This window comes from Nanorana parkeri, unplaced genomic scaffold (assembly GCF_000935625.1).
Source record: "Nanorana parkeri isolate BGI_ZX_2015 unplaced genomic scaffold, ASM93562v1 scaffold10, whole genome shotgun sequence".
Taxonomy (NCBI): domain Eukaryota; kingdom Metazoa; phylum Chordata; class Amphibia; order Anura; family Dicroglossidae; genus Nanorana; species Nanorana parkeri.
In genome coordinates, this window is record NW_017306278.1 from 1,848,786 (window position 1) to 1,873,395 (window position 24,610).

Genomic DNA, 24,610 nt, shown 5'->3' on the forward strand with positions numbered 1-24,610 from the left:
TGCATTGCGGAGATCATTTTGCCAAGACATGCACTGCGGGACTGATTTATAATGCGTTCGCACACAGCATAGCTATGAGAATGACAGTCGCAGCGCAGTACTGCTACCAGATGGAGCCAAGGAGAATAGGAAATTCCCATGCTCCTTAGCTCCATCTAGTGGCAATAATGAACTCCGACCGTCATTCCCACAGGTGTGCTCTGTGCGAACGCATTATAAATCAGCCCCTTTGAGTTTTGGGTGGGCTAACCCTGGAAATCAAAATCATTCATGACAGTGACTAAAACCAGCAGCCAATGTTAGTGTTATTGAAGCGCGAACGCCACCATCCTAATAGTACGCATTCATGAATGGGCCCTATACAGTAGAGTCACTATTTTAGCAATTGCTCCTTTGAAATGCGTTTTCCTTTCTGTGAGTTACTTTTTTTACAACTCACAATATCAACAGTTTCTTTGTAGAAAATAAAAAAATAATACAAAAATGTTCCCTTTTTTTTGGACAGCGCCACGTAAACGCAGCTAACAGAAATAGAGTATCGGCGGATTGATGTCTGGGGGTCGTGATTTCTGGAGGCGGACTGCTTTCTTCACTCCAGGCTCCGATACTTGGTGAAGAGGTTGTAGAGGACTCGCAGAGTGGATTTCAAGTCGCAGTTGACGATGTCTGTAGGTAAAGGCCGCAAAGCCAAAAAAAGGTCAGAAACTTATTGAAGGAACATTGGGGGAGCAAATCAAGTCGTTTCATAACGTAAAAGAACTAACCTTCTGGCCTCGGCTTTGGTTTCTCCAGACCGCCATCTTGCATGAGCTCGAATGAGAATGATACGTTGAGGACCTGAAGATGAGAAGATAGTATTTCATTCAATAGCAGTTCAAAGTAAAAAAAATAACCTCCTTCATTGATTCTGGCATTTAGTATGTGGTCTAAAGCCCCAGTGCCCAATCTCTGGCCCCAGGGCCACATGTGGTCCTATGGTGTTTGATGTCACCCTGGTGCCTAACCTGTTGCATGAGGTCCACATTGGGTCCTTTGGTGTTTGAAGTCACCCTGGTATCTAACCTATGGTCTGAGGTCCACATGTGGTCCTTTGGTGTTTGAAGTCACCCTGGTGCCTAACCTGTGGCATGAGGTCCACATGTGGTCCTTTGGTGTTTGATGTTATCCTAGTGCCTAACCTGTGGCATGAGGTCCATATGTGGTCCTTTGGTGTTTGATGTCATCCTAGTGCCTAACCTGTGGCATGAGGTCCATATGTGGTCCTTTGGTGTTTGATGTCATCCTAGTGCCTAACCTGTGGCATGAGGTCCATATGTGGTCCTTTGGTGTTTGATGTCATCCTAGTGCCTAACCTGTTGTATGAGGTCCACATGTGGTCCTTTGGTGTTTGATGTCACCCTGCTACCTAACCTGTGGCCTGAGGTCCACATGTGGTTCTTTGGTGTTTGATGTCACCCTGGTACCTAACCTATGGCATGAGGTCCACATGTGGTCCTTTGGTGTTTGAAGTCACCCTGGTATCTAACCTATGGTCTGAGGTCCACATGTGGTCCTTTGGTGTTTGAAGTCACCCTGGTGCCTAACCTGTGGCATGAGGTCCACATGTGGTCCTTTGGTGTTTGATGTCATCCTAGTGCCTAACCTGTGGCATGAGGTCCATATGTGGTCCTTTGGTGTTTGATGTCATCCTAGTGCCTAACCTGTTGTATGAGGTCCACATGTGGTCCTTTGGTGTTTGATGTCACCCTGCTACCTAACCTGTGGCCTGAGGTCCACATGTGGTTCTTTGGTGTTTGATGTCACCCTGGTACCTAACCTATGGCATGAGGTCCACATGTGGTCCTTTGGTGTTTGATGTTATCCTAGTGCCTAACCTGTGGCATGAGGTCCATATGTGGTCCTTTGGTGTTTGATGTCATCCTAGTGCCTAACCTGTGGCATGAGGTCCATATGTGGTCCTTTGGTGTTTGATGTCATCCTAGTGCCTAACCTGTTGTATGAGGTCCACATGTGGTCCTTTGGTGTTTGATGTCACCCTGCTACCTAACCTGTGGCCTGAGGTCCACATGTGGTTCTTTGGTGTTTGATGTCACCCTGGTACCTAACCTATGGCATGAGGTCCACATGTGGTCCTTTGGTGTTTGAAGTCACCCTGGTATCTAACCTATGGTCTGAGGTCCACATGTGGTCCTTTGGTGTTTGAAGTCACCCTGGTGCCTAACCTGTGGCATGAGGTCCACATGTGGTCCTTTGGTGTTTGATGTCATCCTAGTGCCTAACCTGTGGCATGAGGTCCATATGTGGTCCTTTGGTGTTTGATGTCATCCTAGTGCCTAACCTGTTGTATGAGGTCCACATGTGGTCCTTTGGTGTTTGATGTCACCCTGGTACCTAGCCTATGGCATGAGGTCCACATGTGGTCCTTTGGTGTTTGAAGTCAACCTGCTGCCTAACCTGTGGCATGAGGTCCACATGTGGTTCTTTGGTGTTTGAAGTCACCCTGGTGCCCAATCTGTGGCCAAAGGTCCACATGAGGACCTTTGGAGTTCAAAGTCACTCTGGTGCCCAATCTGCGGCCTGTGGACCACATGGGGCCCTTTGTTATCTGAAGTCACCCCAGTGCCCAACCTGAGGGTCACCATCCAGCCCTTTGGTGTTTGAAGTTTGGCCCTCAACCCTAGCAATTAGTAGTGGGAGCAATGATTGTAAAGGTGCCTTCAAAAACAATAATCTCTGTCAGTTACATGTGACATGTCCCTAGTCTCTGACTGTCTTCTACAGGATGACTTCCGTCTCTGACCGCTCCTGTAGAACAATCTCTGAACATTTCCTATGGTAAGTCTTCAGTCCATGACAGTCTTCTGTAAGTATAACATAATATAGGGATGAGCTTTGGGTTCAGGTCAACCATGAGTTTGACCCAATCCCAAACTGTGCACAGTTTATCAAATGGGCAAACGATTTGACCAGTCTGCCCACTCGTCGAAACTGCCTTTGTGCCCTAGGAACTAATGACACTACCTGCACAGCGCCATTGGTTAACTAGTGGCTGAGCTGCACAGCATCATTGGTTGCAATAATGCAGGTGTGCGCACCATAACAACCTATGACACTGTGGGACCAGCAGCATCTTAGCCACCAATGAGATGCTGTGTAGGGTGCATAGCGTCACTAGTTACTAGGACACAAATGGCCCCATAGCATCATTGGTTGTGGGGTGAACCTGTCTGTGTCTTAGCAACCAATGGCACTGGGCGACCCAGCTGCTAGAGTCCTAACAATCCATCTGTGTCTTAGAAACCGATGAGGCTCTGCGCCCAAGCCGCTAGCATCCTAGTAACCAATGCCATTATTGGTTGCCAAGACACAGGTGGCCCTGGGCTCGCTACACATGGCCAGAAAGCCACTTCCTGTAAACGTCCAAGCAAAAGCAACTTTTGGGACATTTCAGAATCATGGGGATTAATATAGAGTTGCCCCTCTTTGAAGCTGTAACATCCTCCACTCTTCTGGGAAGGCTTTGCACAAGATTTCAGAAGGTGGGAATGAACCTTTCCCGCTGTTGGAGACAATCAACACGACTCTGGTGCTCAAAAATGGTCTCCCGAAGTCCACTTGGAACTACACTTCCGGTAGTGTTGATTTCCTGAGTCTGCTGCAGCTCTCGTTGGTTCCTCCTGCTGTCCTCTATGTGTTATCTTAGTGATGTGGAGGTCAGTGAAAGAAACCAGCGAGAGCCAAGGGGAACCAACGAGATTGACACTCCTGTAAATGGTAGTTACCCAAAGGACTTCGGAGGACCAATTCCCAGAATTGGGGTGGCATTCAACGGGAAAGTTTGAGTATTCGCATTCATCTTTTACAGGTATGTCTTTGCAGGAACCCTTTTACTTCATCACAGGGGTCACTTTAAAGCACAAGGTATTTACAAGTCACAACTTCAAACACAACCCAAACATTGTAGTTTTCAGCCATAGTTACCTTCTGCTCAAAGCTGTCAGGGGTCAGGAAGAAATTGTGCAAGGGAACAAAGTATCCTTCCAGAAGACCCATCAACAGAACCAGATACACTCCATCTGCAAACTGCGATCAACACAAACATATTATTCCAAAACAAAGGAGAAAACTAGAATTTGTACCATACCTTTCAAATCTGTAAACAGCCGAGGACAAGGACACCTATGGATATCTTTATAAAGCAATAAGTCTGACATTCCTTAAACTTTGACTGCAGGTGAATCTTCCTGTTGTATGAGTTTTAAAGAGCCGGGATTGATTTACTTTTATGGCTTTCTAAATATACCCCTTTAGAGTGCATGGAAACCTTAAATGAGAACTATGGGGTCAGGGGCTTTTCCCCATAGTTCTCCTAAGGGTCACGGGAGGACACAAACTAGCGTCCTCCCGTCAACCAAAGCTCAGTAAAGCTACAGCTCGCGGTATACCGAGACCGCCGCAGCCGGGATCCGCCCAGCTGCGTGAGTGACAGCTGGCTCTGCCTATCTAGAGGCAGAGCCAGCTGTACACGCCCCCTCCCCCGTCCGTTCCGCCAGTCAGCGCTGGCGGATCGGAGCGGGGAATCCAGCCCCTCCCCTGTCACGACAGAGAGCCGTGACAGGATCGAGAGGTGAGCGAACGCTGGTATGTGTTCGCTCACCTCCCGATCTACTGAGCCGACCTGTGACAGTCTCATTGTCACAGGTCGGCTAGAACTATGAGGTGAGTGAAAAGCACTCACAACATAGTTCTCCTTTAAGCTCACAGCAGCACATTTCAAGTTATACACTTTAAATACAATGTTCTCTCTCTGGTGCCATCACCAGGGTGGGCATACGCTACCAAGGCCGTACTGCACATACATCCATATACTGTATCTTTGATTAGCGCCACTTAAAGGAAGGCCACGAGCAGGACACATTACACACTTGGGGATAAACTAGACTGCTTTAATATCTCACCTGAGTCTCCAGCTCCGTCACTTCCAGGTTCAGCTTATTTAGGTGTTTGTTAACAAATGTGATTAAAGTCTGAAACAGAGAGTAAAAGAGACAGTAAATGTTTGGTGCCCAAATGATAGGTGGAGAAAATATGCTAAATACACTGTGAGGGGTCAACTTTATGTTTCAGTTCATAAATTTTTTGTTTATTTAGTTGATCTCAGTGGGTTATTACTAAATTAGCTGTTGTTAAGTTTATACGTTTTTAATTTAATGCTTTATATATTTGTTTTTTTTAAAAATAAAGTCTTTATTTATAATTTTGGTTTAATAAATGGTATCATGGTAACAATCTCAATTCCACCCACATTTATATGTAAAAACAGTCATTTTCAATTGCTTCCATCTAGCTTATACATTCATCATTCCTAACTATATCATGATTCCCACTCCCACCCATCCTCCTTCCCTCATAAAGCCACAAATCACACTCAGACATACAGAGAGAAAAAAGAGGGGGAAAAACACCCACCCCTCCATTGTAAGACCCTTATTTTAAGTTGTCCTATATACCCTTTAGATATCTATATTAATAAGTAACTTTGCTATGATATTCTTATATTCTCGAGTTTGTGTAAATCGCATCCAACTCAGCCAGGTCTGATTTAAATCTCTGTCAATTTATTTTATGTCTATGGCCCCCTCTGAAGTGAGGGAAATGACCCCTTAGACAGTTGTCACCAGAACAAGTGTTCCCATTGGAAGATTCCTAGTCCAGTGACATTTCTCACAAGGCAGAAAGGAAGATCTCCCCAGTAGGACACAGGCAGGAAGGTGGTGGTGGTGGGTGGGTGTTGGTGGGAGTGTGTGTGTGTGTGTATTTAAACTATTCCTCCTCCATCCAAAACTAATACAAAAAGTTTGGGCTTTAGATGAATTTTGTTACCTATTGGTATTTGGGTTTACATCAATGTGATCTCTTTGCATGTTTAGCTTTGCTTCTTTCCCTTCCACGATATTAAAGGAGAACTATGGAGTCAGGGCTTTTCCCCATAGTTCTCCTTAGGGTAACGGGAGGACACAAACTAGCGTCCTCCCGTCACCCTAGGCTCAGTATACCGCGAGCTACAGCTCGCGGTATAAGGTGAGTGAAAAGCACCCCCCTCATAGTTCTCCTCTAACATAAGCAAAACAGTGTACAACGATCTTATGACCCTCAACAAGAAACACCAGTAACATATTCAACATCGGGACTGTCGCTGACCGAAAGAAGCGAAAACCGAGAACGCATAGAAATAACTAGCTCTTACCTTTTTCACCACATTCAGTTTATCCGGTGCATGGTCAAAGAGTGTATCAAATGCATCTCTTTCTGGAAGGAGAGAAAAGGTAAAACATATTAAAACCCAATGCAGCAATGATCAAAGAGTGGCGCAGGCATAAGCCCCATGCCACTCTACTAAACTGAGAAAATGGAGCAGATCCTGCTTCTAGCTTATTAGGAGCGACCTGCTCCATTTTTTATGGCATTTTCTTTGCTGTGACTGCGCCAGACCCGCTTGCTCCTCCTCAGTCTGTCTAACCCTAGAAAGGTTTATTTGCTTTTGTTAATGTGGTGCTCGCCGCTCGCACTAGTTTCCTGCACCAGGTTTGTTCATTCCCCCCAATGAGCAGTGCCAGGGGCTCAGTGAAACATGTATCATGCTAACTATGCATGCAAGAAATAAACATATGAATTCTTACCATGTCTGCCTGATAAGGCCCTAGGGAGAGAGAAGAAAAGAATGTTAAAAAAAGATCTTCAGATTACAACATAACTGTGTATATTTCTACCTGATTATTTATCAAGTGAGCCTGTCTGTCTATGGACAGGTGATGAGTACAACCATGTAATGCATGCTGTGTAGAGTGCTCTGTAGGGGCAGAGACAAGACCAGTCACCCTGCACAAGGAGAGAGAGCAGCAGGGACCGGTCTTTATTACAGGAGGGGGCGGAGACAAGACCAGTCACCCTGCACAAGGAGAGAGCAGCAGGGACCGGTCTTTATTACAAGAAGCTCCAAGTCTCACACTGGACTGCTGCACAGATTTGGAGGAAATAGACAAAGCTCACCGAGATTCAAGTACAGATACATACGTATATTTTTTATCCCGGGGTTAAGCTTTCAGGGTTTGTAGCAGGGAGGAGATGGCATTGTTTAGGAGGATGAAAGAGGTTACAACGTAGAACAGAAATGTCCTAAAATAGACACTGTAGACCTGAGTGTCAGCCAATCTGTGGGACAGGCCAGCTGTCCCTGGCCAAAAACAAAACCTCTGAAAATAGACTTTTTGGCTTATAATAAATATTTTAGAAAGTCATTATTTCAATCAAACTAACAAGTGAAAGTACGCTGGCTGCATCTCCACCGCCACAGGTCCTCATTAGCATCAGTGCATGAGCCGCCTTTCCCACAGACATCTGCGTCCTATTAAATTGTAGCATTACGTACTCTGTGTCACCGGTGATTTCCTCCTGAATCTGGCGCGACTGCAACATTCCATCCAGCTTCTGAACAGGAAAGAAAGGCAAACATAGAGGTGATGAGTTAACTTTACATCGAAGACTCGGAGCGAAAATTCCCCAAAAGCCCCACATTTATCACAGAGCTGTCTGCATGCATGCGTTGCACATCCTGCAATTCAAGCAGCGGTGTAACTATACCCATAGCAGCCCAAGTGGCTGCTATGGGGCCTGGAGGTGGAAAGGGGCCCCGGTAGGTTGTTGAGGTTAAACATGGAACATGTGAAGATAACACAGTACTGTATCATTACGGGTTGAAATGGTTTTAGTTGATGACAACTCTGATCCCCTGTAAAGTCTACAAGGTAGAGACAACTTCAGATGCACAAACGGTGTCTTTGGGATCTTGGCATCGTTACTCACAGCTCAGAGAGAGGTCATCAGCGGGTCCCCGATCACATTTTTGCTATGGGGCCCCGTGGCCTGTATTTACGGCCCTGAATTCAAGTATACTTTTTATTAGATTGGTATAGCGTAGAAAATGGTTTAAGGCCCAGTTAGGTTGTGGCTACCTCCTGCTGGGGAGATTTCTCTTTGCTTCCTGGAGATACAACAGTAAGTGAGAGCAAATCTCTCCAAAGCAGTTAGAAATACCCACTGGCACATGTGTTCCCATTGGAAAATTTCCCCTCACCGCCTGTTCTGGTGACAACCATATCATTTTGGATTTCCCAACACTTGCTGTTGCCAAAGCCACCAGGACAAATGGGTGGACTAACTCTGTAGTGATGCAGACAGTGGTAAAGACCCGACAGAGGTTTAAGGAATAATATATGTAACATGTAATCCGCTGATATTTCCTCCCCAAGCCCTGCTCCACAGGAGCCATGTTTTCCATATCCTGCTCTGATGATAGCCAACAAGCCTGAAACAGCTGAATGCAAGCTGTAATATTTGGCAATGTCTATGCTATAAACCAGCGGCAAACGGGACACTTTTTTGGTGTTTTTTCCGCCCATGAAATCCCCAAAGACCTTCTCACATAATGCAAATGATAGGCACAGTTTACACCAGGGGTGCCTGTTAGGTAGATGGTGATCTAGCAGTAGCTCTCGAAGCTGATGCTGGTAGATCTCGAAGGGTGTGAATGGCGGCCCCTTTATTCCACTTTGGTATATTTATTTAGCTGTGCACACATGATTACCTATTAGCCCGAGTCTGCTGAGCCGAGCTCCCCGACACCTTTCTGGTGGATACTGGGGGTTGAAGTGCTATGTATTACATCAAAGAATATTAGTTTACACAGCCTGTTGTACTATACAGCAAGGTGAGCCAGGAGAGAGAGAGAGGGAGCTTTTTTTTTCCTTTGGTAGATCTCATGTAGCTCGTCATTTGAAAAGTAGATCTTACCACAAACAATTGTGGGCACCCCTGGTTTACACGAAAGCGGTGGGTCGAAATCCCCCCAAAAGGTGCAAAGTGCAGTGTTCAAGAGTGGCAACGCCGTGCAACCTTACAACTTCCCAACCCAAGGGTGGTCACACATGTTCAAAAACCGTGCTATAACTTTGAGTCGCCTTTTTAAAGCGTTTGCAAGTGTTCAATTTGTAATGCCAGTGGAGGCAAGTCCTTAAAGTGTACAGATAGCCAACAAAATTGGATCGAGAAGGGATAAAACCCGTGACATTTTATTTTTTTTACATCTGTGTCCTGTTGTGGAGATCTTCGTTCACTTCCTGTCCCGGAGAAGACACAACAGGAAACGTGAAACTGAAGGTTATTCCCCTCTTTGTCAGCTGTCACCAGATCAGGCGCCCCCAATGGAAGATTGACCCTCACCTTTTAATTTGGTGACAACTCACTTCACCAGGACAATTAGAGAGGGCGAATCTCAACAGGGACTATAATCCGTACTCCATAACAGCCTTTCTCAACCTGGGTGCCTTCCTCAGGGGTGCCTCAAAATTTTCACACAGCATTGTGCCTTTGCATGGTGCAGGCAGGCTTCTGATGTGATAGTGTAACTCCGATATCAAATGGGGGCTCTGATGTAAATGGGGGACTCTGATGTGAAAGGAGGGGGCTCTGATGTGAAGGGGAGCTCCTAGTGTGAGAAGAGGGACTCGACTCTGACATGAAAGGAGGGGGGCTGAGAAGGGGGTTCCAAATGTAAAGGGGGACTGTGATGTGAAAAAAGAGGGGGCTCTGATGTGAATGGGGGTCCTAGTGTGAGAAGGGGGATTCGACTCTGATATGAAAGGAGGGGGTGAGAAGGGGGTTCCAAATGTAAAGGGGGACTGTGATGTGAAAGGTGGAATTGTGATGTGAAAGGAGGGTGCGCTCTGATGTGAAGGGGGAATCTGATGTGAAAAGAGGGGGCTCTGAAGTGAATGGAAGCTCCTAGTGTGAGAAGGGGGATTCGACTCTGATATGAAAGGAGGGGGGCTGAGAAGGGGGTTCTAAATGTAAAGGGGGACTGTGATGTGAAAGGTGGAATTGTGATGTGAAAGGAGGGGGTTCTGATGTAAAGGGGAGCTCCTAGAGCGGGAAGGGAGACTCAACTCTGATATGAAAGGAGGGGGATAAGAAGCGGGTTCCAAATGTAAAGGGGGACTGTGATGTGAAAGGTGGAATAGTGATGCGAAGAGGAAACCCTATTTTCTGTCCTCGTGTGAGGTTCCCTTGCATACCAAACTCAAACCAGACCCCTATCTGGGATAAGGGTCTGGTATGCATTTTGGAGGGACCACACAACATTTTTTACATTTATGTTTTTGTACATTTAAGATTGGGGTACCTCAAGATTTTGCATACTTTTAAAGGGTGCCATAACTAAAACAAAGGTTGAGGAATTCTGCTCTATAATTCCGTACTCTATCCAAAATAAAAATAAAAAAATACGACTTTAAAGACACTTTAAATAAAACATAAACCTCTTGATTTTGGACATTTTTGTTGAAATTGGACAACAAAGGGCCATTGTTTTGACACTGGTGCTTGTAGGCACCCAACCCTTGGCACCCAAAGCAGTCCCCCTGTAGAGGGATTAAAATGTGCTTCTCGCTTATAGTAAAATGTATTATATAATGATATAATATTATATATATATTATTATATATAAATACTATAAATAGTAAACATTACAATTCAAGACAAGATGGCCCTGCCCCTGAGGGCTTACAATCTGAAAGATTAGGGGGAAATGATACATGAGGAGGTAGCTGTGTGGGGATGAATTATTTGAGAATGTAAAAAATATGGCCCTAGGATGACATATAAACACCTTCAGTTTTTTTTAGAAGGAAGTGCTGTACTTCTCAGGGATTGGGTGGACAGCTTTTTTTTTTTGTTAATTGCAACAAAATAAAAATATTGTATATATATATTTTTTTAATGATGAACTCGGCTAAGGATGACACTGTAAGGAAAAACAAATGCTTCTGGATGTGGCTGCCCTTAAATGCTTAAAATTAACAAACATCACACCGCAGTCATTATGTGCTCCAGTTTCCACCTAAAATCAGATACACTTTGTAGTAAATCAAATCTGACAGGCTAATTGCCGGCGTGCTCTGCAGACCATTAACCACGTGCTGGTTATTTATTAAGTGTCAAGCGAGCTAGTGCACATCTCAATATAGTCCTACAAATGGGGATAATCAGGTTGGGCGGTTGGCAACAAGTGTAGTGCTCATTAATTGTGCACGTCAGACAGAGATAGAAGGGACGCAAATTGAATCTCACCCAAGGTGAAAGGAGAGCAAAAAAAAAAAAAATCATTCATTTTCATGCAGTTTTAAGAAACCTATTACATTTTCTGTTTGAAATCCCTATTTGGGTGCTCAGCGGTAAAGGGCACTGAAGTGCTAAGAGCAAGGTTGTATACGAGTAAACAGAACACTTTGGAGAATTCAGCACAAAGAAGACAAAAGAGAAATGAGAGGCGGCACACGGCGTCGTAGGATCAATGTCCGTGCAGGAAAATGGAAGGGGTTGAAGCCAAATGTTCCCCGAAGTCTTTGTGTAAACATGAGTCATACTCATCATTTTCCCGTGTAGGACCATCTCCCCAGCTATTGCAGTCCTTCATTCTCTTATGCATCTGCACCCACCTTCGTCAGATGTTATAATCTGCGATCAGCACACTTCAACCCAATTAGGAGCCACAAGCTCACACGAGTGCTCAACGTGTGGGGTAGAACTAGATCTTTCCATGGTGGGTAGGTCTGTGATGGCTTAGTGGGTCCCTTCAAACATGTGAAGTCTGTGGAGGTGAGGAATAGAAAGTCTTGGAAAATCCAGCGTGCTGGAGAATAATGATCACCTGATTAGTATATGACACGTAACACACTTTGGGGGATTAGTCTTCCTTCTTTTTTTCAGAACTTTGGCATTGTTAGTTGCGCAGTCTGTGATATGATAATGATGTTCTAGAGCAGTGGTGGCGAACCTTGGCACTCCAGCGGTGCCAAAATGACATATCCCAACATGCAATCTGCCTCTGGGAGTTATGTCTGTAGCTGTCAGAGCCTTGCAATGCCTCATGGGACTTGTAGTTCCAAAACAGCTGGAGTGCCAAGGTTCGCCATCACTGTTCTAGAGTGTCGGTTGTGCCTGCAGAAAACCATTATCATATTACGATACAGACTGCAGTTCCCACAACCAACAGATCTAACACTACTGGAGCCCTGAAGAAGTGGGAGCCCCAATTAACTGAAATGCGTTGGCTATGTTTTATATCATGCACTAATAAAGTGACTATTGTTCTCCAACTTACTTGAGTTTCTAAGACTTTCTACTCATGTACAACACTCCTTGTCTACCTCCACAATTTTTTTGTTGTCCCTTTTGCCGACCTCATTATGTACAATGCAGGACCAGCGGTCATTACTGGTCCTGCATTGCAAAAAAATGATGGCAGAGTGCCCATTCACATTTTGGAGTGGGGGAAAGACCAGAATGTTGATTGTCTTGTATCCTTGGGTAAAGGTAATTTTAGTCTCTAGTCCCCATAGATAATGAGCATTGTATTTTGTATATGCTTTGGGTGAACAGGTGGTAATTTCTAGGCTACCCTAGGGGTGGGCTTTGCATTGTATGTACAGCCAAAGGTTTTTTTTTGTGTTGAAAACAATAGTAAAGCATTGAAACCCCTAAACATTTATTCTTTACAGTCTGACTCCTGTTTAGGGCCGTTCCCCTCACTTCCTGTCCTGGAGACGCAACAGGAACTGAGAGGACCGGAGTTCTAACTCTTCGTATTTCTCTCCAAAATACACCAAAAAAAACGTTTTGTCAAAAGATAAACTTTAAATAACAAGATTCAGCACCACGTTATGTCATCGGCCAGCTTGAAGGGCTTTCATACCTGTACAACAACAACTTGTATGGAGACGTGATCCGGAAGCCGAATTGGAGCCCGGAAGTACTGGGACAAAGCAACTAGCAGGTGAAGAATGGCCACCACAGACTTGGCATGAACAGCTGAAATAGAAAATAATGAAGGAATAAGAGTTTTGGCTTTTGAAGTACTTTCTGAGTCACTGACCTGGTGGATCATGAGTCTTGACTTCACTGGCTGTACGCTTTTTCCAGGTCAGTGATTCAGAAAGGAAAGGAGCTTGGAGAAGCATTCTCTCCAGCGCAGGTAAGTATTTGTAGCCCTTCTATCACTCTATATTTGCCCATGCTGGCTAGACTGTTAATATAAATTATAATGGGATTTTCACCTGATGTTAGCAGGATTGTGGGGAATTGACCTTTTACTCTTCTTTCTGCAAGCTGAACATCTACAGTACTTTTGTGGTAACAAGCTCCTCCAATCACTGCAAGCACTTACCAAGGCTGGATTATACAAATGAAGAAAGTGGGAGCATTGTTTAATACTACTGTGCTGTTATGGCCACCCCCAAAAAGAACGTGGCATTCTGCACTATATGGTGTCAGACAACCCAGGAATGCTGGCTTATGTAACAGGGTCCTGAGGGCCTGTGTCAATGGGTTTTGGGCTTGTGTGTGTGATGACATCACTTTGATATGCTTCTGCAGTTGACCTCCTTAAAGTGACATTAAACCCTCAGATTTTTTAACATAAAACAATACTGTAATGTGCGCCTTACTGTAATGCATGGTTGTTTCCCTTCTCTTTGCTGCTCTTCCTTTTAAATCTGTATCTGTTCTCATGCTTGGAGAGAACTTCCCTTTTCAGCAGACTGCCTTGTCTCAAACGGTGTCTGTGTATAAGATTGTAAAGGCTTGTAACCTGAGCCAGCACTACAGGAAGAGGCCCTGAGCTGAAAAGGGAAGTTCTTCCCAAGCATGAGAAGAGATACAGATTTAAAAGGAAGAGCATCAAAGAGAAGGGAAACAACCATGGATTACAGTAAGGCGCACATTACAGTATAGTTTTATGTTAAAAAATCTGAGGGTTTAATGTCACTTTAAGACTTGCAGTTGACCACCTTATAACCTGCATTTGACCTTATTTAAGCTGGTTTTGCACCCCCATAGACTTGTAGGGGAATTCAAAACCCTTTTGAATGAAACCACATTTTGTCAACACAGACCCTTGAACCGCTGACCAAAAACAAAGAAGGGTTATGAAGGGCACACCTCACTCACCTCACAATGGTTGCCACTGGGAGAGGAAGACACAGACAGCAATAATATGCTAATACAAAAGTGGAATGGTGGGCATTGGGTTAGAGTTAGGAGAAAGATCTTAGGGGAACATCTAGTGCAGGGATGTCCAAACTGCGGCCCTCCAGCTGTGGTGGAACTACGAATCCCATGAAGCATCTCTCTCCGGGAGTCAGAGAATCTCTGGCTGCGAGAATCTTGCAAAGCCTCATGGGATCCGTAGTTCCACCACAGCTGGAGGGCTGCAGTTTGGACATCCCTGATCTAATGTGACCAAATCCAACAAAACCTATAAGGATTCCTTTTAAACAGAAGGCAGAACTCACAGTCCACATTCCACTTGATGTTCCTTGGCGGTAGTTTCAGGGTCTCATTGATCTTCTCCAGCACTGTCTGTAGTTTTTGCTTCTGAGCAATTTCGGACTGTGTCACTTCTGCTACGTTCAGCTTCTCTCCTTCCAACTTCTCTGTATACAACAATAAGAGACATTCGGTATTAGATATTCATTCAAGTCTCAGATCAAGATTTTTCCAACCTGTGTAACTGTCATTTTGGGCAAAAGAAGACTCTGTCACCTGAACTTAGCTTCCTGCACAAGCTTGTGACCTAATTTTTGAGAATTATATGGACCTAGATTACTTTCATTGGACCTACCGCCAGACGCAGTGGCGTAACAATCACCATAGCGACCCAGGCGGCTGCTATGGGGCCCGGGCACAGGGGGGCCCGGCCAGGGCCGCTGGGGTCGCTATGGCATGTAGGGGTGCTGGCTGCTATGGCATGTAGGGGTGCTGGCTGTCACAGACACAGCTCAGCAGCGGCACGGGCGCATTTCCCCTCATAGTGCTGCGGAACTGTGTCAGTGACAGCCAGCCGCTGCGGCAGATGAGGGCGGTGTTCGGAATGGAGGAGGCGGGGCCTGCCTCCTCTTACATCACTGGCCAGCCACCTAAGAGAAGGCGGGGCCTGTCGATAGCAGAGGAGGCGGGGCCCGGGGACGGAACAGGAGTCGGGGCCCGGCGACCACAGAGGCGCTGACAGGTAAGAGATCTCAGACCCTGCAGAGCCCACTATAGAGAGTCATGACTAGCAATCACGGGGCCCCATACAAAATTTTGCTATGGGGCCCTGTGATTTCTAGTTACGCCCCTGATCAGCTGTATTTTTAATGCTCCGTTCATGCATTCTAATCAATGTGTAAGTGTAACGATTGCTACAAAGTTGTCTGATCACTTGGGGAAAGAAGACTGAGGAAATGCTTTATCCTGCCTGCAGCAGACTGATGACATCATCTCAGCCTAGGCAAAGACTCTGGCAAAGACATTTTGAATAAAAAATGTTGTATATTGGCAGGTCAGGAATTTATTCAAGCAGACTAGTAAAGTTACTGAGCGGTCCACTTCAGGAATTGTACTGAATTTCCTGTGGACCACCATGGTGATGTCCTCCAAGCCAAATGACCTTGTGAAGACCGTAAAATAGGAGCCTCTGCATTTTTTTTGGGCCATCATCAACACCTAATGGCCACTGCAAACCTTTGCAGGAAATATTATAAATATAGGCTTTCTAACTTGGTCAATAATAGCAATCTACAACCCCTCCAATTCTAAGAGAACCCGTCACACAGAAAACCCTGCACCGACTCATTAGTCTCTAAGGGAAAATACCAAAATCACCACCTCGTTGCTTTGCCATGTCTCCCCACTATCCATAATGCATAGCATAGCACATCTGTAACTTATAGAGAGGCATCTGTAGTACATTATGGGACGGTGGTGAATGGATGTGTCCCGAAGCACCACCTCGGAGCCTGAGGTGTCCCCAGCCTTTTCTCCGCATAAAGGCGCTGTGAGCTGCCCGGGCGAGCGGCGATTGCTCTGAACAGCAGTCCAGAAGGCCTGGAGAGCCTGGCCAGGGAGGTGAGCGCAACAATCATCTCACTGCCCATCTCTGGCTCCGGCTTTTTCTGGTGTCCTGACCAGTTCACTGATGCCATTGGTTGGCAGGGGCTGGTGCGAGATGCCAGCCAGAGCGTCCCGTTCAGCTCCTGACACCCAGTGATGTCATTGATTGCCAGAAGCTTGGCGGGGCACCGGCCTGAGCGTCCCAGGCTACAAAGAAATGGGCAGGGAGATGTTTAGGGCCGGTACACATCTCCCCACCTGGCTCTTAGTAACCTGGGATGCTTTGGCCGCAAAGGGGGCAGCAGACACACTGCAAACTGCCATGCCACTCTACCTGCCGCCTTCCCTCCACGTAATGGCCCTGCTTGGAGCTAAACTGAAGGCCTAGCTTTAGAGTATTTAATCCTCCTGTCCCATCGCACTCCTGACCGGACAAAAACCCAAATCCAACTGGGTGGGTGCGGTAGTGACAACGGATGCCTCCGTAAAATGTAGATAGATGAAAGTAGTCACTCGCACTCCATGATATTAAAGTCAATGCTGTTTATTGACTGAGATAACACACATCTCCTTAGCGACGTTTCGAGATCATGCGGTCCCGTCTCTGTTTGCCAGAGGACGGGACCGCATGGTCTCGAAACGTTGCTAAGGAGATGTGTGTTATCTCAGTCAATAAACAGCATTGACTTTAATATCATGGAGTGCGAGTGACTACTTTCATCTATCTAGCTTTAGAGTATGACTGAAACATGGGGCTTCTGGTCCTCACCACAGAAACTTTGCTAAGACCTAAACATACTTTTCAATGTCTGCTCTAAAGAGTCAATAACTTTATTCTACTACTGCACATTCTAAATAGGAGCTAGGTGCTGTATTACATCAGTCCCTAGACTTTGCAATAAGCGCACAATGTAGAGCAGCACATAATCTGCACAATGGTGAGTTACCCTTCTTCAGGTTTTACATCTTGGGGCCTTAGTACAGGAGAAGTTGCTTGGATAAGCTAAGAAACTTTTACACATTACAGAACAAGTTCAGTTTAATGTGACCAACTACCTTCAAAGACATATTGGCCTGAGTGTGTGCACATTGTAGGAACATTCCATTGAAGCTTTTTGTCTGCAGGTTCAGGTTCATTCCGCTGCGGGAAATAATGTGGTCGTAGGTACGGTATAAGTACAGGGGGTGGGCGAAAAATGCAAACATCTTGACTGACGCACAAACAAATGACTGAAGCATAGCTGTGGAACGAAACCCGCCGAGAGCTCCAGACCTCCTGACATTAAAGACAGCACGAAGTGGCATGCTGCTAAGAGGGCTCCGGCAAGATGGCAGGATGAAGAGCCGCCTGGTGCAGCTGAAAGATAAAAAGATTCCGTGCACAAGAAATGGCAAGAGAGGAGGCAGAGAGGCTAAAAGCTCAGATGTAGTAGCATCTCCCTTTATCTACCGCCTAAGATGCTGTATTGGAAATCAATGAGTTGAGTATTAAGCACAGACAGGGTCACCGGGTTCTGAGACGAGCTTAAAAAGATGTAACTAACGTTTGTACTGAGGAAATAACAGATGAAACATGAAGCCTGGCTCTCGGGAGACGCATTTATGCGTCGGGTCAGTGGAAGGTTACAGAGCTGATGAATGACTTCATAGGTTTCATTAAATGGTACGGACAGGTTAGACGCAAGGGGAGGCGATAATTGTGGTGATAATGAGGAATCTATACACACAGCTTATTGACATGGTAGTATATAATGCTGCTTTTACAACAGCCAGGCATAATTTGACATAGATAAAGAGGACAGCACAGTGGATTAGCGGTTAGCACTCTTTCCTTGCATCACTGGTGTGCTCGGTTTGAATCCAGGCCAGGACACTATCTGCGCGGAGTTCGCATGTTCTCTTTGTGCTTTCATGGGCTTCCTCTGGGCACTCCGGTTTCCTCCCATACTCCACAGACATGCTGGTAGGCTACTTGGCTCCTGTCTTAATTGGCCCTGCATGTATGTGAGATAGGGACCTTAGATTGTATGCTCCTTGAGGGCAGGGACTGATGAATGTAAAGTGCTGGCTAAACTGTCGGTTCTATATAAACTGCCTGCAGGGCCAAAGCTAGTGAGGAGGGCTGGGGGGGGGCGGGGGCATGTGCCCTGGGTGCTGCTTTAGGAGGGGTGCCCCTGGGTGTGTGGATGGAGAAATTATCAGTTGGGGGGGGAGCAACTCTGTGCCTCTGCCCCGGGTGACAGAATATCTAGCTTCCCCACTAACCGCCTGTAATAAATAAATCCATTAAAGTGTTAATAGAATGGCCAAGAGTCATTGTTAAGGTGCCCATACACTGTACGATTCTCGCAGAGAATCGTGGGAAATCCCGCGATCGTACGAGAATCGTGCAGTGTATGGAAGAGGATGTGCTTTGCTGACAAGGAAAGTGGATGGAGTGAGCAGAGTGTTGACCTCATCAGTGTGATAATTGCCTTCTACAGTACATTCTGCAGGCTGAGGGCCGGGGAACGAATCAGAGAGCAAACAGATGAGGAGAAAAGTAAGGTTAGAACCATGCTGTTAAGCAAGGTTGGCTAAACAGAATTACAAGTGGAGTCCAGTCCAATTGCTTTTCACTAACTGTACCCCCCAGGAGAGCGATCTTGTAAAGATTCCTATTCTGGGTCCTCCATTTTCTACTGCACTGTTCTAAGCAAAAGAAGGGGGATGGGTTTGCACCCCGAAATGTGTCGGATGTCCTATTTGGTTGACTCTTAAACATTAAATCTTTTATGGACTCTGACACTTGATTTAGTGCCCATTATTTTGATCCCTTCTCGAGTCTTTTGGGCATCCTTGGTGGGGAATCTGGTGTTTTAGGAGCTGCCTAACTGGTGCCAGTGAACTCTTCACAAGCCTCTAGAAAACCCGGTCTGTCATAAGGACAGCAAAAATTCCCATCGCCCCTGAAACCTTTTTTCTTCCACAGTTCAAATATTAGGCCTGCTCTGTCTGCCAACATTGTAGCATACGTGAACCACGACCCTTCCCAATTCTCTGCTCAGCACAATGTGTCTTACCGAAAAGTTTCTGGAGCACCTGCCCGTCATACAGATCCTCAGCAAGGTCCTTTACGATGATTCTCTCCCCAACCAGCACATCATTAATCCAGTCAATTAAGACCTGGGAACACAGAGAGACATAGCCACAAGCATTAGCTGGCACCAAATAATGGGAATAATTTTACCGGCTCGGCCGCTGAAACAATTTTCATGGGAAAGGTAAGTTCACCACTTTACAAGATAATGTGAAGACTGCAGAGTGAAGACCTGGCTCGCAATCTGGTTTCAATGCACCCCAAAGGTGTTCAGTAAGGTTGAGGTCAGGGCTCTGTGCAAGACACTCAAGTTCCCCCACAACAAACCCATCAAACCATGTCTTTATGGAGCTGGCTTTGCCCACATGGCCAAGGTGAAGATGGAACAGGAAAGGGCCTTCCCCAAACGGTTACCACAAGTTTGGAAGCTCACAGTTGTATAAAATGTCTTTGTACGGTTTACCTTGATCAGTTCCCTTCACTGGAAATACCTGACCTTAATAATTTGGAGGGATGGCCACTTTGGGCCATATAATGTATAATAATGCGTAAACATACATAGAGACCTTCCAACAAGGAAACTCAGCCATAGGCAGGTCTATTACAGAATGACTATGTCATTTTCAGATAGTGGTCAGTTTCCAAAATCCATCCTTGGTGACTAATTCTTTCTCCTCAATAGGTCAACCCAGGGGTCTTGGCAAGGACTGGAGGCAGTCGAGGGGCTGTGATCATTTTACAGTATCTGTCATCTTGTCTTGGGGTACTTTTAGTCTTTGTTATCAGCCATTTTAGGCTAAAACCTGCATTACTGTTTAGTGTGATTACTGGAAACATGTTGGCTGTGTGTAGTAGAATGTTCTTGTCTCCTGGGCCAGGACATCATGTCAAAACCTACACATATATGTACGTTTTCTATTTACTGATAGTGGCCCCTATGAAGTAAATACTTATATTGCATGGCAGCTACCTCCGGATACAGCAGTTCCACTTTCTTTTACAGTAGCCCTGAAACCTAGTGTGTTGTGTCTCCACATGGTGACTAAGCTGGTCCTGGGCTCTGGGTTGACTCCTGAGTCTAGCTGTTGCTCGGTGAGGCATCCAGCCTACAGTGAAGGGCCACCACGAGTCCTGATAAGGCACCATCATGAAGACCCAAAATGTTGGTTTCTACATTGTTGTCGGGGACTCTATCACACCTGAATAAAACTACTTTTGCTTCAGCATGCAGGTGATTTGTTTGACGAGGGAACTCCAGGCAAAACAGAATACAGTAGAGTAAGAAGAGTAACACAAAGGGTTGAGTCACACTTCAGCATTCCGTTGAGGTGCAATAATGGTCGTGCAATGATGATGAGTGTTACTTCGCGTGTTGTATCGCACAACTTCCTGCTATTGTCACTGTTTTTGCTCCAACTATCCATAACATACACTTCTGTATTCTACAACAACATACAGGTGAAACTCGAATAATTAGAATATTGTGCAAAAATAATTGCAGTAAGTGCTGCAAAAGGGGCCCAAACCAAGTACTGAGTACATATGCATGCTTGTACTTTTCAGAGGTCCGATATTGTTCTATGTACAATCCGTGTTTTATTGATTGCATGTAATAATCTACTTTTCTGAGGTTGTGGATTTGGGGTTCTTGGGGTTTCCATGAGCTGTAAGCCATAATCATCACAATGATGACAAATCACGGCTTGAATGATCTTGCTTTGCATGTAATGAGTCTCTCTCATATATTAGTTTCACCTTTTAAGTTGCATTAGTGAAATAAATGAACTTTGCACGATATTCTAATTATTCGAGTTTCACCTGTACTTTCCGTCCACGAAATGACTGGAAGGTCAACTGCACCCAAAACGAATTTTTCACTATTCAATGGTTGTTGGCTATGCGAAACACATGCTGGCTTCATACATCTCTCGGGGCTCCAGTGGTGAGATATCCACACCAGAATTCCCAGTGTTGCCCACATTTTCCAGCTCTTACAAGGCCAGATGATGGTGTCTCACTTCCTCAATGGATCCTCCAAAATCCAGAAGAGGACAAATTAATGTAGAGTCAGACAGAAGGGAGTGACACTATCTTCGCGGTCCCATGGGAATGGGACCAGACAAAAATGAGTGTCGAGGGAAACCGCACAACTGATATTATCCTGGGATAAAAGGGAGGAGACTAAACCCACCAATGCCCACCCATCTTGAAAATCTCACATACGCAGTGCTGCTGTTGAATAGCAGGAAATGGTGGTGTGGTACTTTATTCATCCCACCCTATAGAAAAAGGAAGTACCTTCATGAGTTCCTGTAATCTGGGGTCACTCCGGGAGAACGGGTCAATCATGGTCCTCACCTCATTCTCCTCTACAAATCAAAACATTTAGAAATTAAATTAGAATGATCATACTGATACACTCCCCACCCCCATTGACACCACTAGAACTTACCAAGCATGGTGTCCTCTGGGTCCAGCTCAAATGGGATGGGGTTAAGAGGCAGGTTGATGGCATTGATGCCTTCTTCTTGAAGCTCCGATACTAGAAGAAACCAGAATTGACAACAGTTAAGAATAAAGGTTCTTAAAAGTGATTAAGACACTAAAAATGTAACACATTATATTGTATACCAGAGCCGTAGCCAGCTCCTTTTGCGCCCGAGGCAAGAACAGAAAATTGTGCCCCCCAACAGACTTGTGTGGTATGTGACATCATGTGCCCCGCCTCCAGGATAGCAGCGTGCATGCGCAGAATGCGCTAGTGGCCACATCCCAAATAGTATAAAAATGTGTTTCATTTGACGAAGCTAATGAAAACATTTTTAGTTTCCGTTCATCTCGTCCGAAACTAATGTTTAGTCTTTGCACATGTCTAGTAATATGTGTGCATGAGTGTGTGTGTGTGTGGGGGACATGGCGCCCCTGCTGCCAAGGACGCCCTGTGCTCACCATGGCAACAGGGGCGAGGGGGCGCAGCCAGGCCGTCCTTGGCTGCGCCCCATCTCAGCTGCGCCTGAGGTGAGTGCCTCACTCGCCCCATGGTAGGTAGCTACAGCCCTGCTGCATACTCTTATATACTGTATATGTGTGTGTTATCTTCCCCATTTGGCATTTTAAAACTGAACTCCAGAATATAATCTACATACAGAGGTGAAATACATATCAGGGGGCTGTTTTAACTGCCAAAGGATTTGTATTTCTGTCTATCTAGTCCTGAGGTTTTCACAGCTCTGCCACACAGCACAGTCCTGTCTGGCAGGGCCGGAGACCTGATATTTTCTCAGTGGGTTTGCAAAGGCATTTGGTGCACACAATGTGCATATAAACTATACACTATACACTAAAGTATTGGGACGCCGGCCTTTACATGCACATGAACTTTAATGGCATTCCACTCTTAGTCTGTAGGGTTCAGTACTGGGTTGGCTCCGCCCTTTGCCGCTATAACAGCTTCAACTCTTCTGGGAAGGCGTCCACAAGGTTACAGTGTATATCCCTCGTCCTTTGTGGCTATTAATGGAATATATAACATATTTAAAGACGGTTCTAGTCCCCGGAGTTCAGCTTCAAACGCACCCGGCGCACTTTTCACTACCGCCATATCTCCAGAAGACACAAATGCCATTTTTATTATATTTTCTCCGTTTTTTTGGTCCGAGGAGCCGCCGCAGCGAACGCGATACATTCTGAGTATTTTGTCGGGAAATGATTCCGAGCAGGAACACCTTTTCCCTCTTCCATTATCTGCTGATGCAATGCCAAGCCAATATGCACGCTGGCGAATGCGTCTCACCAGAGCGCTTATGTTTCCCAAATAAACAGAATGCGTCGCGGAGAAGAGGATGATGTAATTACAGGGAGGCGTGCAATGTCACAACCCAGCCGACATGACCCATCACGTGCCACCGACCGATGGCCCGGGGACGTGAGCCGCTCAGCGCTGCCAACCCTGAGGCTATTAGGGGCAATTACCAAACCGCAAGAAGACATCAGAGACAACCGTTTCCTAATGCTACATAAGAGCTGATGTCTCTGCTGGCCGAGGGCCCGGCGGAGGGGCATTGCGTACTGTTGCTGTGATTACATTGAACGCTGATACATACATTCAGCTTTATTATTTCCACAATTCATAATCCGCCGAATCAATTTACAGCCACAAACTGAGCCAAATATAGTCACCCGCCCACATGGGACCCGGTGCGCTCGTCCAATTCTCCTCACTACTTATAGATCGCTACTGGCAAATTCCCACCGAGCCGGCTACAACCTATCAACACCAGGAAGGGCTGCAAAATGGGAACGATAGTGCACCCTCTAAAGGTGGCCACACGTGGTTCAATCTCTTTTTGGGGGGAATCTCTGCAATGCACGCACATTTAGCTGTGTCCTGTCTCTTTAAAAATGCTGCAAGTACAAAAAAAACCTGCCAGAAATCCAGTGAGCCCTTAACTTCCTATTGGAGCTGACAACGGTGCCTATGCTGCACCTAGTTTCAAAGCAGTGTTGTCAGCCCTGCCCAGTTCTCCCCTGCTGGACTACAGGATACGTCCGCCGTATGTTATGGAGAGGGGGATGTGTTTTGTAGAAATGGCATTGTCGGGGGGAGCGCTGTGATCTCTATGAGAGGTAATCAACACTAGATTGTTAATGCATGGTTACCAACGTTTTAGTCCCGTTCCCTGGGCACAGCAGGTGTACAGACCTGGAGACTCAGGTCAGGGATGGTGGGGGCCCCTCATAATGGACACAGCGGGTGTACAGACCCGGGAACTCAGCACAGGGATGGTGGGAACCCCTCCGATTGGGCACTGCAGGTGTACAGACCCGGGAACTCAGCACAGGGATGGTGGGGGCCCCTCATAATGAGCACAACAGGTGTACAGACCCGGGAACCCAGCACAGGGATGGAGGGGGCCCCTCATAATGAGCACAACAGGTGTACAGACCCGGGAACTCAGCACAGGGATGGTGGGAGCCCCTCATAATGGGCACAGCAGGTGTACAGACTCAGGAACTTAGCACAGGGATGGAGGGGGCCCCTCATAATGGGCACAGCAGGTGTACAGACCCAGCAACTCAGCACAGGGATGGTGGGAGCCCCTCATAATGGGCACATCTTACCAACAGTCTTCCCTTTAAAGTGGAACTCCGGGATATGACAATACAACTTTTCAAAACACCAAATGCTGCGTGAAAATCTGCAGTTTAAACCACCTTGGAACATAGTCGCCCCTTTGAACCCCCCTCAGCTATTCAGCACTCGGAGGGAACATATCAAACACAAAGTATGGTCGCACGCGGCGCAGTCCTCGCTGCGTCTTTCACACCCCCGCTAAACGGACCGAAAAAAAATAAAATAAAACCTCGTCTTTGCATTCATCGCATTAAATACGGCCGATCCGGACAATGCGCAGTACACGCAGACCTTGCACAGAGTGGCAGCGCATTGTTTTCAAAGCCGGCTGCAGGTCGTCGCATGCAAACGTGTAATAGAACCGCTTTACGGAAGGCTGAGCCCTTTCGCCCCGATGTAAGCTGTGTGAAAAG

The 24,610-nt window shown here is 46.0% G+C and overlaps 1 protein-coding gene across 2 annotated transcripts in view; it reads right to left on the reverse strand.

Moving 5' to 3' along the window:
* Positions 1 to 545: 545 nt before the first annotated feature.
* Positions 546 to 24,610, reverse strand: part of PARVA (parvin alpha) — a 56,891-nt gene continuing 32,826 nt past the window's right edge. For both annotated transcript variants that reach the window (XM_018555181.1, XM_018555189.1), the window contains exons 2-13: positions 21,516 to 21,605; positions 21,362 to 21,432; positions 19,047 to 19,149; positions 14,406 to 14,546; positions 12,809 to 12,924; positions 7,430 to 7,488; positions 6,681 to 6,700; positions 6,248 to 6,309; positions 4,959 to 5,027; positions 3,982 to 4,083; positions 765 to 837; positions 546 to 666 (exon numbers count right to left, since the gene is read on the reverse strand). In XM_018555181.1, coding sequence (XP_018410683.1) covers positions 590 to 666; positions 765 to 837; positions 3,982 to 4,083; positions 4,959 to 5,027; positions 6,248 to 6,309; positions 6,681 to 6,700; positions 7,430 to 7,488; positions 12,809 to 12,924; positions 14,406 to 14,546; positions 19,047 to 19,149; positions 21,362 to 21,432; positions 21,516 to 21,605 — 983 coding nt within the window. In that variant the 3' untranslated portion in view covers positions 546 to 589. The remainder of the gene's footprint in view (positions 667 to 764; positions 838 to 3,981; positions 4,084 to 4,958; positions 5,028 to 6,247; positions 6,310 to 6,680; positions 6,701 to 7,429; positions 7,489 to 12,808; positions 12,925 to 14,405; positions 14,547 to 19,046; positions 19,150 to 21,361; positions 21,433 to 21,515; positions 21,606 to 24,610) is intronic.